This window comes from Grammomys surdaster, unplaced genomic scaffold (assembly GCF_004785775.1).
Source record: "Grammomys surdaster isolate TR1022 unplaced genomic scaffold, NIH_TR_1.0 135, whole genome shotgun sequence".
NCBI lineage: Eukaryota > Metazoa > Chordata > Mammalia > Rodentia > Muridae > Grammomys > Grammomys surdaster.
The window spans coordinates 5,198,332-5,214,971 of NW_021604593.1; the positions used below are offsets into that span (position 1 = coordinate 5,198,332).

The 16,640-nt window shown below is 51.8% G+C and overlaps 3 protein-coding genes across 6 annotated transcripts in view; 2 read left to right on the forward strand and 1 right to left on the reverse strand.

Annotated features, from left to right (window-relative positions):
• The window catches only part of Myo7b (myosin VIIB), a 78,154-nt gene extending 75,227 nt beyond the window's left edge, over window positions 1-2,927 (forward strand). Inside the window, exons 42-47 of the mRNA XM_028762685.1 lie at window positions 158-264; window positions 693-878; window positions 1,086-1,202; window positions 2,019-2,102; window positions 2,224-2,343; window positions 2,665-2,927. Coding sequence (XP_028618518.1) covers window positions 158-264; window positions 693-878; window positions 1,086-1,202; window positions 2,019-2,102; window positions 2,224-2,343; window positions 2,665-2,766 — 716 coding nt within the window. The 3' untranslated portion in view covers window positions 2,767-2,927. The remainder of the gene's footprint in view (window positions 1-157; window positions 265-692; window positions 879-1,085; window positions 1,203-2,018; window positions 2,103-2,223; window positions 2,344-2,664) is intronic.
• A 623-nt stretch (window positions 2,928-3,550) lies between these two features.
• The window catches only part of Lims2 (LIM zinc finger domain containing 2), a 36,398-nt gene continuing 23,308 nt past the window's right edge, over window positions 3,551-16,640 (reverse strand). For 3 of the 4 annotated variants that reach the window (XM_028762687.1, XM_028762686.1, XM_028762688.1), the window contains 6 exons: window positions 7,652-7,801; window positions 6,923-7,073; window positions 5,863-5,955; window positions 5,193-5,241; window positions 4,877-4,952; window positions 3,551-4,339 (listed from right to left, as the gene is read on the reverse strand). In XM_028762687.1, coding sequence (XP_028618520.1) covers window positions 4,192-4,339; window positions 4,877-4,952; window positions 5,193-5,241; window positions 5,863-5,955; window positions 6,923-7,073; window positions 7,652-7,801 — 667 coding nt within the window. In that variant the 3' untranslated portion in view covers window positions 3,551-4,191. Of the gene's footprint in view, window positions 4,340-4,876; window positions 4,953-5,192; window positions 5,242-5,862; window positions 5,956-6,922; window positions 7,074-7,651; window positions 7,802-9,838; window positions 9,949-16,640 lie in introns of those variants that run through there. The other variant, XM_028762689.1, reaches the window with a different exon arrangement.
• Window positions 14,638-15,657, forward strand: Gpr17 (G protein-coupled receptor 17). Its single transcript, XM_028762690.1, has one exon. It carries the CDS (start codon window positions 14,638-14,640, stop codon window positions 15,655-15,657), a length of 1,020 nt encoding a protein of 339 aa, XP_028618523.1.

Consider the following 16,640-nt stretch of genomic DNA (forward strand, 5'->3'; position numbering starts at 1 on the left):
TTGATGAAGATGAGTTGGGGGCCCAGGAGAGAAGGACAGGGACTTTCCAGGCCAGAAAGCCATGGGAGTCACGTGAGGGCCAGGAGTGTTTTCCTCAGGAGTGAGCCCTTGGAGCCTGCTGGGATAGGCTTGGTACCCACTGCCGCTGCTCTTCTAGGGGCCTCCGTGACACTTCCCTACCAGGTGTTCTTCATGCGGAAACTGTGGCTCAATGTGACCCCTGGGAAGGACGTGAATGCAGACACCATACTCCATTACCACCAGGTACCCATCAGGTGGCCCTCTTGATGACAGACACAAGAGCCATTGGCATCCTTGCCCAAACCTGTCCTGAGACAGGAAGAAGAAGGGGGCAGGGAGGGACTGCCTTGCTCCAGGTTCTTGCAACAGGGTAGAATGAGGTGAGCTGCCAAACCCCTGAGGGTTCCAGGGACAACAACTGTGGGTACACAGTCTACAGTGTAAGGTTAGGGAAGAAGCGAACGCAGAAGACTGAACACAGCTTGCAACTTGCAAGGACACCATGATGTGGCCAGAACCCTTGTCCACCACAGCACAGTACTAGCGAGCCCTCAGTTAGGTCTCTCCCCTGAGGGCCTCAGCCTTTGGCCTGCTCAGTTAGTGAATGGGGAAGATAACATCCCCTCACTCCAGCCTCCTGTCACCTGAGACCCAGCATGTCTGCCACTCAGGAGCTACCCAAGTATCTTCGAGGGTTTCACAAGTGCTCCCGGGAAGACGCCATCCAACTGGGAGGCCTCATCTATAAAGTCCAGTTTGGCAGTGACAGCTCTCAACTGGCTAGTGTCTCAAAGATCCTGAAGGAGCTGGTACCTCAGAACCTCACACGCCTGATGTCCTCAGAGGAATGGAAAAAGGTCCTTAACAGGGTCTGAGTAGGTGGGCAGGCTGGTTGGCTTGGGGTGTGGGCAGCCTGCACCTGGCCTTTCCCTGTCCTTACTAGCTCTGAGGCCCTGCCCCTACACTGACTTCCAGATAGGTGGGTATTGCTTTGGCCCAAGTCTCAGAGCCCCTGGGTGTCCATGTCCTGTACTGAGGACCTCAGTGTCCCTCTCTTCTACCAGAACCTCCTTCTGGAATGTGACAAACACAAGCACAAGACAGTGGCTGAGGCCAAGGTGGAATTCCTGAAGCGGATCTATCGATGGCCTACCTTTGGATCTGCCTTCTTTGAGGTGAAGGTAGGTTTTAATCCATGCCAGCCTCTGCCCCAACACAGGCCCCGTTGAAGTGAGTGCTCAGTGCATATCAGTAGACAGGAGTGTGTGTTCTAATTGTAACCCTGTTGAGCACCTAAAAAGCGGCCACCCAGGGGCCGGCCGAGGAGATGTCTCAGTGGGCAAAGCACCTGAGGATCTGAGTTTAATCCTCAGAACTCATGCTGAAACACAGAATAACAAAAATCTGGACATACTGCCATCTGCTAGTAACTCTAGAGCTGGGGAGACGGGAAAAGGCATCCCTAGGATTTTCTGGCCAGCTGACCTAGCCTATTTGGTGAGCTCCAGGCCAGTGTAAGACATTGTGTCAAAAATATTCACATACACACATACACATGGCCAGTGACATGGCTCTGCGGATTAAGGCGCTTGCCACCCAAGCCTGATGACCTAAATTCAATCCCTAGGACCCACGTGCTGGAAAGAGGGAATTCACTCCCGCAATTGTCCACTGACCTCCACTCATACACCACAGCACGTACCTCGTGCATGCACACGTGCATGCGCGCGCGCACACACACACACACACACACAGAGAGAGAGAGAGAGAGAGAGAGAGAGAGAGAGAGAGAGAGAGAGAGAGAGATTGGAGACATGCTTAAGAAAACAAAGGTGGTTGTCACCTGAAGAATGTCATCTAAGTTTGATCTCTGACCTCCATACGTGAGTGCACACACCACACACATTTCCCTGTATACACCTGGGCACACATACAGATAGGAAGTGGTCACCTGACCCGCAGGCTTGTCTATGATAACTGTGCCTCTCCCTCCACAGCAAACCTCTGAGCCTTCCTACCCAGATATTCTTCTCATTGCCATCAACCGACATGGGTTACTACTCATCCACCCCAAGACCAAGGTAGAGAGCACCAGGGCTGTGCAGGTGGCACAGTGGTCATCCATTCAGGGTGGGATGCCTGCCTCCCTTCCTGCCCCTCCACTCCAGCCTAGCCACCTGTCAACTGCCTCTCTGTTCCCAGGAGCTGCTGAACACCTACCCTTTCACCAAGATCTCCAGCTGGAGTAGTGGCAGCACCTACTTCCACATGGCACTTGGGAGCCTGGGCATGGGCAGCCGTTTGCTGTGTGAGACCTCTCTGGTGAGCACAGGCCCTGTCTCCCACCAGTACCCAGTACCCTCACCATAAGAGATTGCTTGCCCATGATCAGGGCAAGCCAGCCAAGGTCTGCAGGGAGGTTAGATACATCCCCAAGACTGAGAGCCAGGATACCCAAGGACTCTAACCCGACTCTGGGCCAGCCTAGCCCATTCTGAGGAGAGGGTAGAAGTTGGGTCCACTAGAGCAAGCAGTAGCAAATCCCAGCATGGGGAGCCCGCTTTCCCCCTTTCTTTTGTTCAACCACGTGGCCCAGGACTCTTCCTGCACCCACAGCCTCTGACCCCACCCTATTCTGTTTAGGGCTACAAGATGGACGACCTGCTCACCTCATATGTACAGCAGCTCCTGAGCACAGTGAACAAACACCGGGGCTTCAGGGCCCCTGCCCCGGCCAACCCCTAACAGGTCCCATCTGCACAGGAGCCTTCCACATTGGCCTTTTACCCCCTTCTCAGCCTAATTACCCCTCCTGGGTGTCTCCTGCAGAGGCCAACCAAGGTCTCATGCCTCCTGGCAGGTGGTGGGTAGCTCCCCTGAATCTGCAATTAAAATGCACCTAGCAGGAGGGAGTGTGTGTCACTGAGGGGAAGGGTGGGTACCAAGTGGGTATCTGGTCCGAGAGATTCTCTACCCACCAGAAGGTCTCATCCAGAAAAAGCAAATGGCACTGTGACTTTTCCTAAACCAGATGCCAACCATATTAAGCAGGAATGGCATCATCTGCTCTTCCTCCTTCCTCCCCTCCCTCTGCCACCTCTCTCCCTCTCTTTCTCTCTCTTTCCTTTCCTATTCTAAGACTGGAGAGAGAACATCCCTGGAGATCCTGGTTCCTGGACCCTCCAAACGCTTTTCTCCCGTCCATGTGGGTCACTGGGACACCTGCTGTGCTCCCAGGAGGGCCAGATGGAAAGCAGATGCCAATGACACTGAGACCTGTCCAATTGGCAGGCCCTGAGAAACACCCCACCACCTCCATCCACTTACCAAGGTAGCCGACGTGGCTGCCTCCATCTAGGCCTGAGGAATCCTGGCTAATTTTGTCTGTAAGTCCTGGTGGTAGCCAACCTGGGGAACCTGAGTCTCTCCCGTCTGTCCATCTGGGGTGTCTCTGAGTATTGATCATCTCCAGCAGGAATAATAATAGCACCACACTTCTCTATCCCTCCAACAAACCACACAGACACTCTGAGCATGTGAATCAGCCTTCATTGCTCAAGTGTGTGACCACTTGTGGTTCTGAGATGGCCAGGGCAATGTGCCCCTGGGAAGTGGGACCCCTGGGCTTGGTGAGCAGCTGAGAAGCTTTCTATGAGGTCAGGTCGCCTGAGTAGTGAAGACTATGGGGATCTTAGCCCTCTAGCTGGTTCATCCCGGAGGTGGGTTTGCTGACACAGTGTAAGCACAAGGACCTACTGTGGTTGAATAACTGAAGGACACTTCCCTGAAGCCTCTATCTGCATGGTGCTGGCCCTGGGGCTGGGTCAGCTTCTCAGCCAAGCCCAAGAGTCACACTGGGGCTGCAACTCTCCAGGGAGAGTATCAAGGAGAAGTGTCAGGTTGGGATCTGCGGGCCAAGCAAGTGGCAAATAATCCTGCCCCAGTTCGTTCCTGTCTCTGGAGGTTGTGGTCCAGGAGGAAATGCCTGTGAGGTGGGTGAGGTCTCAGCACAGAAGAACCCAAGGTGGGCCGGAAACAGAAAGGATGGCACACTGGGGGAGGGGGCTGGGATGGAGCAGAAGTGGGAGGTGGCTAGCAGGACTTGGGGTGGGGGTGGGGGTGGGGGTGAGGGCTAAAGTTCTGCAGGCAGGCAAGGAGGCCTGAGGACCTTCAGACTGAGTTGATGTCCACAGACTTGGGCTGGGCCTTGCGGGAGGTCAGGTCAGACAGCTTCTTCAACCTCTTCTTCAGCTCCAGGGGGAACCTTTCATAGCACCTCTTACACACAGGCTTCATATCAAACTCCACAAACTTGTTCCTGCAGACAGAACCCCAGTAGTCTATGCCCTACCCACTCTGACTCCAGACAGTAGCCCAAACAGCAGCTGCCAGCCCTCTGCCCTCCCAACCCTGTCACAGCCAGCAGGCTAGGTTCCAGGGAGGGATGTGAGCCAGAGGGCACTGGGGAAGAAGAGATGAGCCTGTAGCTCTCCCTTCCCTCACAGAAGCTTCTCTTCATAACCTCTATGGCCCTCTATTGCTCTTGAAAGCTCGAGCCCTGCCTTGCCTCCCAATTCCAGCCACACACACCCCATACCCTCCTAGGCTTCACGGGAGACACAGCCACTTAAAGCTTGCTTTCACATATGCTGTTCACTGACACAATGTTTTTTTCCCCAAAGCCCAGGGTTCTTGTAAGTGTGTAACGGCCTCCTTCATCGCTCTCTGCGATCCCTGGGCTACCTCATCCGCCTGGCGAACTTCTGTCCCACACAAGCCCAGGGCTTGCCTAAGGCTACACTTGAGGGAAAGTGGACTGCAAAGTCAAGGCTGGGAAGCACCCTCCACTACTCACTTCAGAGTGAGCTTCATGTTGCAGGTGGAGCAGGAGAAGCAGTTCACACACCAGGCTTTGCTGAGGGCTGACACCACTGTAAGGCCAGATGCAGAATTAGCAGGCCCACCCCAGCCAGCTGTAGGCCCAGCTAGGCAAAGCCTGAGCCAGATAGACCTGCAGCTGTGGAACAACCCCCTCCCTACCAACCACAATCCCCCCACTTCCCTCACACACCCATAACCCCCTACTACCCTTCCAGTCCCTCCCACTACCAGGAGAACAGACTGGTTGGGAGAAAGCAAGGGAGGAAGGGGCTTGGGGACAGAGGCCTTACCATCACCCTCTATCACATGACTGCAGTTGTAGCAGACATCCCCAAAGAGCTGTGGACAAAGAGCAAGCCATCAGCACTGCTCACAGATATAACAACCTCCCGAGCCCTTTCTGAGGATGCCCAGCCCTCTGGAAGCATTCCCCAGGATGCGCTACAGGTCAAGACATTGCTCCCCAAAGCTCCCATTGCTTCCCACTGATGTATCCTACCCAAGTCCTACAGGAGAGAGGGACAGGTTGGGACTTCTCCACCCCAGTCAGCCTCTGAGGCCACAATGGCATATCTAGCAAATAGACACTGTGTGGACCGTTGTTCACATGTCTTACATAAGGCTTCAAGACTCCAAGCTGGAACACAAGGCCTGAGGACACAGGCCTGACATCTGGTACACACAACAGACTCCCACTCGCATGAGGGGAGACTGTATAAGCCCAGAGACCCTAGGAAGCATCTTGCTGTGCTTTTCAGAATGTGGGGACAGACTGTCCCCCAGAGACAGGGCAACAGAGCCCATAGCTGTCCCTAGGACTGTCCCCAATAGGCCATCTAAGCACCACTTCTGAACATGGAAATGTCTAGACACAGCCCCAGCCCTGCTCTCACAAGGTCCTGAGCCCCCACCCCATCTAGCTCCAGCCCTGGATCTTTGCAGGATCTGTCCCAGGCTTACCTGGTTGTAGTGGGTCTCACAGTATGCCAGGCCCTTCTTCTCATAGTGCCGATGCCCCAGGAATGGCTTCTCACACTTGGCACAGACAAAGTGCTGAAGGAAAGAGGATGTGGCTATGCAATATTAGGGCTGCACCAGGGACCGCAGAAAACAGAGAAGGAGATGAGGCTCACAGTGGGCAGAACTGACACTGGATGGATGCTGTAAGAACCAGCTAACCCTATGCAGGCCTTAGAGATGGGGTCTCAGGTAATCCAGGATGTTTTCAAAGTCACTGTATAGTCACAAGGTAATAGTGAACTTCTGATGCTCTCAAGTGGTTACAGTACAGAGGACAGAACTCAGGTCCTTGTGCATATAAGGCGAGCACTCTATCAACTGAGCCACATTGCCAGCTCTCCTCCTCATCCTTGAGCATGTCACAATAATATCCTTTGTCACTGGGATCCTCCTTGGCAAACAGATGGTGAGCCCTGCCCTGATATTAGTGGGTGCCTTCTGTTCCCATGTCCCCACAAAGCCCACAAAGAGTAAGAACCATATCCTGTCCTTTGGAGTATGTTGTGGACACATAATACCCAAGAGGCAAGGCAGCACATCCCATAGCCTTTGTTAATAAGCTACCCAAGCATTGCTATGGACACAGAGATGACCAGGCAGCTGGAGCTGCAACATTCTTTCCAAATGTATCCATAAGAGTGTGTGAGCGCTCAGGGCATGGGCAAGAGCTGACCTAGGAGCCCACCAGATCCCTGTCTTTGTCCGGTTGTACACCTAGCAGTTCCTGTCGTGGGCAGCCCCCACCAGGTTCTCTAGGTGTCTAAGGTTTGCTCTTGACCCTAGAATCTTCCAGAATGCAAAGAGAAGTAAGAGGTAAGGCAAGTGGGCTGCCTGAGCATGGCCTGTGGGCCCTGGGCTCCTGGCTCCCATGGAGTTCCTAGCTAGAACAAGGAGAGGTTGCCCCCAGAGAGAGGTTTTCAGTGGGAACCAGCTAATGCACGGCCCGGGGTGGGGTTCAGACTGTGAACTGGGCTTGAGCCTGTGCCCACTCCAGGCTCACCTCCACATGCCACTGTTTGCCCAGTGCATTGACCACGCGCCCCTCGATGGGCCGGCGACAAGCCCCACAGATGGGGATGCCCATCTTGTCATGGCAGGGCAGGCAGTAGAGCTCGCCCTTCAGCTCGCGGGCGTCAGAGGTCAGCTCCTTCCTAGAAGACAGCACAGAACCCCCTCAGGTACAGCCTCACCTATCTGTAGGGCCGCTACAACCCTTGGTCTAGGGTACTGTGCTTGAGGCCCCTCCTCTGGCTCAACCAGATCACTCAGATCTCTGGAGACTTTCTGTGTGCACCCCAACAGGCCCCAGGGCACAGAATCCCCGCCCAGGCCTGCAGAAAGTGCCTGTGTTCTGTCCAGCTAGCTTCCTTAGATAAAGGTCTGTTTCTTCTCACTCCCTGTAAAGCAGACTGTGTCTGGGGCAAGCATAGAAGGAATACCAGGGGACTCTGGTATTCTCAGCTTCTCTCTCCTCTCTCTCTTGTCTTTCTTCTTCTCTCTTCCCTCTTCACCAGCACCAACTCTACAGTCTCCACTCCTTCCTCACTCTTACACCTCAGCCAGAGTCCTGCAGTCCACAGGCTGCCCCTTATACTGCTTTTCTCAAATCACAAGTACCCCTGAACAGCGCCCTCTATGTCCACCTTGTTGGCCTCTGTCCTGGGTGAGAATCCCAGGGGCCCTGTTCTGTGACAGCCGGCATTGCCTGTGCCATACACAGGGTACCTACCCACAGTTGGAGCAGCTGAAGTGGTCGGGGTGGTAGGGGTCATTCTTGAACATGAGGGGCTGTTCGTCAATGGCGAGGTGGCACCTCTGGCAGATGAATTTGCCCAGGCCCTTGGCCTTCTCACGGTTGTGGCAAGGCCGGCAGAGGTGCCTATAGGAGGTAAAAGAAACGTCAGAGAGAACGATCCTCCCTCTGCCTCTTCCCAGAACAGCCCAGCCATCTCCTGGGAAAGCAAGACTAGAACCCTGCTTGTGCCCTCACTGGCAGCTGGGTAATTCAAAGTGAACAAGCCCAAGATTAAGAAAAGCAAATTTCGCCGGGCGGTGGTGGCGCACGCCTTTAATCCCAGCACTTGGGAGGCAGAGGCAGGTGGATTTCTGAGTTCGAGGCCAGCCTGGTCTACAGAGTGAGTTCCAGGACAGCCAAGACTACACAGAGAAACCCTGTCTCGAAAAACCAAAAAAAAAAAAAAAAGAAAAAGAAAAAGAAAAAAAAGAAAAGCAAATTTCCCACTCACGAGGAATGGAAGGCAGGGGAAGATTCTGAAAGGGATGCTCTCTCACACTCAGCAAAAGCCTGTGGGCCGGGTAAGATGCTCAACAGGTAACAGCACTCGCCACCAACCCTGATAACCTGAGTGTGAACCCAACACCCACATGCTGGAAAGCACACACATACACAACGAGGCCTGCATTTGCTGTCTTTGGGAAGTATACATCTTTTCCAAGGCTTCCTGAGTCTAAGACGTTGTGTGATGCAGAAGGGACATTTAGTTGTCATTTGCTGAAAGACTGGTTTTACTTTTCACATGTTTTTTAGTGCATGCCACAGTGAATGTCAGCCTTAGACGATCACAATGCATGGCGGGGCGGCCACATCCACGCAGGGCTCGCTCACCCCTCCCTCTGGAGCCTGCCGGATGAAGAGGGGCCCTAATGCTCACAAGCGCTTTCTGTCTTTATAGACAAGTAAAGCTGTGTCACACAGAGGCTCCTGAACCCAGCCACTGTCACCACAGAGTCCTTTTTGTGAAGACTTCAGTCACTTCTGATTCTGCTCCTTGCCCTAAGCAACAGCTGTGGTCTTCACAGAGAAGGAAATCAACACAGGTTCTGTTTCCTCATCACTGAGGGTGCAAAGAGTTTAGATTCAGGCTCCTCAGGCAAAGACGCACAAAAACCTGTCCAATGTCTCTCAGTCACCACAGCCCACTTGTCACTCCAATAGTGTAATCCTGTGGGGACCTGGCCCTCCTTCCCAGGCTTCAAACTCCACTGGGGCAACTCTCCACAGGTCACTAGCCTCCACAGTCAACTGATCGCTGGCCCTTTTGGTGTGCGAGTATGTGTGTGTTGTGTATACATATTTGTGTGGATGTGTGCACCTGTGCATGCAGATGTGTGTGCAGGTGTGTGCACATGTGTTAAGGCCAGAGGTCAATCTTGGGTCAAACGTCAATTGTCCTCCATCTTACTTTTTTGACTCTGGGCTTCTCACTGAACATGGAACTCAGCATCTTAGCTAAATTAGCTAGTGAGCTCTAGGGGATCCGCCTGTCTCTATCTCCCCAGAACTCAGGCTAGAGACACATGCCACCATGCTAGGCCTTACACGGGTGCTTGGGACTGGGATCGACCTCAAGTTTGTATGCTTTCAGAGCATAACTGAGCCATCCCCCCAGCCCACACCATTAGCCCATTTCACAGGCTTGTCACAGAGACCAACTACCACTCAAGAACCCCCTTGTTAGGTGTATTCCCTGCTACCTCTGTGTTGTCAGGAATTATGCGGAAGAGCTCGACTTTCTTCTTGCCTCAGGTCTTACCTTCCTAGCTTAGCCCAGTGCTAGAGGCCCAAGCAAGCTTTCTGTTGCTCTTTGCTAACCTGCTGACTGTACCTCCACTGGGCCATGGATACCTGTCATTGAGAAGTAGCTCAGGGTCAATGAATTGAGGATGTGGATAAAGGAGAGAGGCAGCAGACATAATCTCTTTGTGACAACAGGGCCAAGCAGAAGCTGGGGCCAGTGTCTGAGCCCAAGTCCTCCTACCGCACAGCAGGCAGCAGATGTGGCCTGTGGCTACAGCCTTCATTTCTGTGATCTCATCTTCACCCAGGCATCTGTGCTCTGACCTCACCCAAGACATGTACCCAGCAGCCAAGGACGCGGGTGCCTTGCCCAGTCACCTGCTATCGCCTGCTCTCTCTGCCCATGTCTCTGTCACAGTCACGGCCTTATTTCCCACGACTCCATGCTAAAGCTTGCAGGTCCTCCTTAGAATTAATACAGCATTCAACCAATACCAAAGACTTATGCTTCAAAGCCGTACAAGGTACGGTGGCTCTCACACCACAGTTCAGGGGGCTGAGGTAGGAGGATCATGAGTTTGAGCCAGCCTTGTCTAAACAGTGAGATCCTGTGTCAAAATCCAGGGGCTAGACAGATAGTTCCGTTAATAAATGACTTGGGTTTTGTAAACATAAAGTCCTGAGTTCAATTCCCAGAATCCAAACTAAAAAAAAAAAAATTTGAACATGGGTCATTCAGGTGGCTCAGCAGGTAAAGGGGCTTGTCATAGGGTTTAATACCCTGAGTGCTATCCCTAGTACCCACATGGTAAAAGGAGAAAACCAGATCTTATAAGCTGTCCTCTGATTTCAATCACATGCCAGGGCACACATATAGCCACATAGATAAGTGGGTATATAATCATAGTAAGTTGTTTTTAAAAGCTGGGCAAGGTGATATAGGTTTATAACCTTGATGCTGGGGAACAGAGACAGATGGATTCCTGGGGTTCACTCCAGACCAGTGAAAGACCCTGTCTCAAAAAAAAAATCAACAAAAAGGGGTGGTGGTGGATGGTATTTAAAAACAACATCTGAGGTTGATCTCCGGCTTCCACACACACTGCATAAACACATGAACACACGTAATGTGAAGTACACACACAGCTTAGCTCCCTAAAATTCTACTGCAGAACTGTAAAATGATCGATGTCCTTGAAATCACTACAGAAACAGAAAACCTATGGTGAGCTGACAATGTAACTCAAGGCCCAGTATGTACAAGGCCCTCAAATCAATTCTAAGCACCAGAAAAACGAAAAAAAGTATGTGAGCCCAAGAGTGCTCTGGTCAGGGCAGTCAGTTTCATGTCCAGCAGAGTGAGCCAACACCTGGTCCACTGCAAGAGCAGCAAGTGCTCTTAACCACTGAGCCATCTTTCCAGCCTATATATTTTTTACTATTTTTATTTTTACACATGTATGTTTGTGAGTGTATGTCATGTTTATGCATGTCCATGGAAGACAGAAGAAGATGTCATGTTTATGAATGCCCATGGAAGACAGAAGAAGATGTCATGTTTATGCATGTCCATGGAAGACAGAAGAAGATGTCATGTTTATGCATGCCCATGGAAGACAGAAGAAGATGTCATGTTTATGCATGTCCATGGAAGACAGAAGATGTCATGTTTATGAATGCCCATGGAAGACAGAAGAAGATGTCATGTTTATGCATGCCCATAGAAGACAGAAGAAGATGTCAGAGCCCTTGGAACCTGAAATATAAGCAGTCATAAACCCCAAACATGATGCTAGGACAAAACCCATGTCCCCTGGAAGAGCGGCAAGTACTCTTAACTCCTGAGCAATCTCTCCTGCCTCACCCCTTGTTTTTATCAACAGCATGTCCCACGGGCCTGGAACTTGTTGATTTGGCTACAATGTCTGGCTGAGGGCCCCAAGGACCTGCCCATCTTCACCTCCTGATGCCAAGAGCATAGGCAGATGCTACCACACCAACTTTTTTCACATGAGTTTTGGGATTCAAATGCCAGCCTTCTTGCTTCCATGGAAAACACTTGAGTTACACACAAGTTACACGAACATACCCCAGCTCCTTAGATATTTCTTTAATTCTCTCTAAGATGTCTTTATAAAATGAATTATGAAATAAGATGTCTTTATGAGCTCCATCACCATCTAGACACCCATCTGAGTTTCCTGCTTTATGTACACATGTATACCCCACACACTTATACACACATGCACACACACAGACACACATACACACACACACACATGCATACATGCATGCACACACGAACATACACAAAGAAAAAGGTAAAGTTGAGTGTAAGAATTCTCCTGTCAAAGTGCAGCAGGCAAACAGAACAGAACAAATACACATAGCCCATTGTCTGTGATGACATATGCTGGGATTTAGAGTCAGGCCTTACCACTTGCTAGAGTTTGCCTCAGGGGGCTGACTTCACTTCTCTGAGCTTTGGCTTCTTCAACTGTTGAATGTAGTGAAATTCCCAGCTGCACAATGCAATGAGGAAAGACAAACTGGCCATACCATTGGGCAGTACATCCTCTCCAGATGTTAACCACACATAATTGTAAATGTTTTGTATTGTTTTGGGGGGACAGAGTCTCATGTAACTCAGGCTGGCTTCTTCATACACACTATGTAGTCGAAGATGACCTTGAACTTCTCATCTTCCTGCCTCTGCTTCCCAAGTGCAGTGAATATAGCACCACACAGTTTAGTCAGCACTGAGGATGAAACCCAGGGCTTTGCAACTGAGCAAAGTTACCCAACTGTAACTTCAAAAATTTCAACTGAAAATCTTAAGTCTTTGGAAACTAATAATGCTGATTTGGCTGCATCGTACAGCTGCTCTATTAGTGATACCAGCCGTGATGAACTTCTATGAGTCACGGACAACACCCAATACATCCCAGCTTGGAGCCACCCCAGCAGAAGCAAGCCTTAGGAGGGCAGGAAGCCACTAAGATTGTCCTGCTGGCCATACTCTGCTGAGAGGCCCTCCCAGGCAAGAGCCAGGCCTGCTAGGCTGAGCTGCATCCCCACAGCACAGACAGCACCCCCATTATAAGGCGCCTGCAGCTGTGCAGGGCTCTACATAAAGGCCATGATTTATTCCATACACCCGAACGGGGTCTAATTATACAGGACAGGACACAAGGTCCCTACAGCAAGTGTCTGAAAGAATCTCCTCTCATCTAGCCCAAGACTCCTCAGCTTCAACCCTGGCATGCATAACAACACCCCCCACACCCCACCCCAGCCCAGTAAGCTTGGGATCCTGGCCCGTTGCCATGGTAGCTGACCCCTCCCTATCCCCCCACTAGTAGAAAATCATCCCCTTCTGAAATGTCCTGTTGTGTCTGTCAATTCTCACCAAAGACCCCCACCCGGCCCAGCCCTTGCCCACTCCCAGGCTCCCAGGACACTCACACACTTGGCCTCTGTGATGCTCATTGGCCTGGCTGGGGGATGGGGGTTTGCACAGTCTGAGGACACACTGGAATATTCAGTATGTGCTCCGTGGAAGCAGACCCAGCTGGAGGAGCAGCCTACCCCACAAAGGACCCCTCAGGAATGAAGCAGCTTTTCAGGTTCAGAGGAGCTGTGGACTCCCCTGCTCTCCTTAAATAGTCAAGCCTTCCTCCTGCAGCTACGAGGAGTCCACCTGGAGCACCACCTGGAGCACCAGCTCACAGTTTACCTGCTTCCCTCAGTCTCCTGTCTTTTCCTTCCTGGGTCATCTGCAAGAGGTAAGGGGCAGGGGAGGGCAGCAAGGGCCAGAGAGCCTCAGGAGACTGAGTGCAGGTGGCAGAGCAGAGGCTCGGGGCAGTCACTCAGGGTTCTGAGCTGTTTAACAATGTCCACAATCCTGAAGTTCTTACGTTTTAGAATTATTATTATATCTTTAAAGCCACGGTTGTGTGTAGTTTAGGTTAGTCTTGAACTCTCCTTATAAGGGAGAATGACGCTGACCTCCTGACCCTCCTGCTTTCCAGTGCTGGGATTACAGGCACTTGCCATCACAACTAGTTTATGTGCTGGGAATCAAACTCAGGGCCTTGTGCACACTAGGCAAGCACTCTACACCTAAGATATATCCCCAACCCCAATTCTTACTGTTTGAGCAAGGGGTTATGCATTTTCAATTTATTCTGAGCACCCAAAGTGGAAATGCCCACAAAGGGCAACTCTAGTACATGTTGTGTGAGCCACACTCCATGCTCTGGCCACAGTGCCTCCCTTCTCCCCCAGGGGTGAGACTGTTTCCTGAAAGATGCTTGACTCTCACACCCCAACTTGAGCTACAGAACACATAGGCTGGGAAGGGACTCCCTGCTGACCTGAGGCCCTGGTAAAGGTTTCCTAAACTCAGCTCTCACCCAGAAAAGCTGGTCACAATGGAGTTGACCAGCGACGTGTGGAAAACTCCAGAGACCCTGGGGCTCTCAGGCACTATGGCAGGAGACCTGTGCAGTATGGCTGGGATAGAGCCCTGCTGAGTTCAGTGATGCCTGGGTCATTGCAGAGCAGACTGGCAGGTGGGGGAGGTCCTGGGATTCAGGGGGAGCAGGCTCACCCAGCAAGCCAACGCTAAAGGACTGGTGGGTGCCAAGCATGAGGCTCTTAGCAACAGCGCCCACTTAACTCACCTATGGGGAGTGGGTTTAAGGGCCCTCCACAATGCTACTTCTGCCTTAGGGTGGGATTAGAAAAGAAAAGAAGGGTTCTCCTTGGCCTCAGAAGCCCACCCAATCAAACTTGCTTTCCTTTCCCTCCAGCACTAACTCCATCCTCTAGAATTGAGGGAGTAACTAGGCACAGGGCAGAAAGGTAGCTTCCAGGTACTGAGTTTGATAGCAGTCACCCCAGGCCCTCTTCACTCAAGGGGGAAATCAAGCCTCAGTTGGAGTTGGCCTGTGACTGAAGTTCAAAGTGCTTCCGTGGCTCAGCCAACAGACACAGAAAACCCACCACACACAGGCATTTCCCTTGGTAGTTCATCAGTTATGCCAAACTTAGAATAGCCATGTTCCTACCAAGTTGTGGCAGGAGACTGCAGGCATCAGAGGTGCATCCTGGGATCCTGAACTGTTTCTGCATTCCCTAGAGCTCTATCCTCCTGTTCTGCCTTTAGCCACAAGATGAATGGTCTGGAGGCAGCCCTACCGAGCCTGACTGACAACTCCTCCCTGGCTTACTCTGAGGAATGTGGACAAGAGAGGCCCCTGGAGAACATGCTCTTTGCCTGCTTCTATCTTCTGGACTTCATCCTAGCTTTCGTGGGCAATGCTCTGGCCCTGTGGCTTTTCATATGGGACCACAAGTCAGGCACTCCGGCCAATGTGTTCCTGATGCACTTGGCTGTGGCCGACTTGTCCTGTGTGCTGGTCCTGCCTACCCGGCTGGTTTATCACTTCTCTGGGAATCACTGGCCATTTGGGGAAATCCCATGCCGACTCACTGGCTTCCTCTTCTACCTGAATATGTACGCCAGCATCTACTTCCTCACCTGCATCAGCGCTGACCGGTTCCTGGCCATCGTGCACCCAGTCAAATCCCTCAAGCTTCGAAGACCTCTCTATGCCCACCTGGCCTGCGCCTTCCTGTGGATCGTGGTAGCTGTGGCTATGGCCCCACTGCTAGTCAGCCCACAGACTGTGCAGACCAACCATACAGTTGTCTGCCTGCAACTGTACAGGGAGAAGGCCTCCCATCATGCCCTGGCATCCCTGGCTGTGGCTTTTACCTTCCCATTCATCACCACAGTCACCTGCTACCTGCTGATAATTCGCAGCCTGCGCCAAGGTCCCCGTATAGAGAAGCACCTCAAGAATAAAGCCGTCCGCATGATCGCCATGGTTCTGGCCATCTTCCTGATTTGTTTTGTGCCCTACCACATCCACCGTTCAGTCTACGTGCTTCACTACAGTGGTGGTGGAACTTCGTGCACTGCTCAGCGTGCCCTGGCCCTGGGGAACCGGATCACTTCCTGCCTCACCAGCCTCAATGGAGCCCTGGATCCTGTCATGTACTTCTTTGTGGCTGAGAAGTTCCGCCATGCCTTGTGCAACTTGCTCTGCAGCAAACGGCTCACGGGTCCACCTCCCAGCTTTGAAGGGAAAACCAACGAGAGCTCCCTGAGTGGCCGATCCGAGCTGTGAGCCCGAGCTGTGAGCCTCGGGGATGTCCTGTCACCAGGCCAGCTGTAGACTGTTGCAGGAAGACCACATGCTACCAGAGCCATCTAAAGAAGGCTCTCTTCCTCACTACTTCCTGAGCAAACAAACAAACAAAAAGTCAGGAGTTCTCACCCTGCTCCAAGGCCTCAACTGAAAGGCCATCCAGTCTGAGCAAACCCGTCAAAAGGGAGAACTAACTACAGGGATGCCCTGCCCACCCCTCCACAGGACTGGGTTGGCCTGGCTTCTGTAAAGCTCCCAGACACTCAGTGACTTCACTGGTGCTAAATAGGGAAGAGAGCCACAGGGACATTTCTGGAACAATGGGAATCTTTCTTCTCTACTAAACTTCTAGCTTCTTTCGTGCTACAGATGCCCACAGAAACAAAGCCCTACAGAACAACCCAGAGAGCAAGCTGCCCAAGGCCCAGGAGAAGAGGCAGCACAGATGCCAGTGGAGCTAGATGAATGCTTACTATTTCCTTTGAAGTGTATGGTATATCAAATATTGCTTAATGAGCCTTTGCCCCATGATCTCTGTCTGAGTTTAGGGGATTCAGACTCTACTGATAGCCACATGTGAGTATATTTCAGACTGGTTGCTTGTGAACCCAGCAAATACAGTTCTGGACTCCACCCCTCCTGTTGTAACCACGTCCCCACACCTGCCTCAGGCTTGGCACTGTCCAGAGTGTCTCAGTAGAATGTGGGCTAGTCAGGCCTATGGCATAGATGGACAGCCATTAGAGCCCAGTGCAGGCAGGGAACCTGATGTGTGAACTTGTCTCCAGCTCACCCAGGAGGGACATTCTGAGCCCCACTCCCTCCCAAGAAGCTTCTGCCCCCCTGGCTGCCTGGCTCTGAGCTGTTGAACTTGTCAGCATGTGGTGACCACTCTAATGTGTCCCTTTTTGTACTTGTTTGTAATACTCTTAAACATAACTGAATCTTAAGATGAAGGAAAT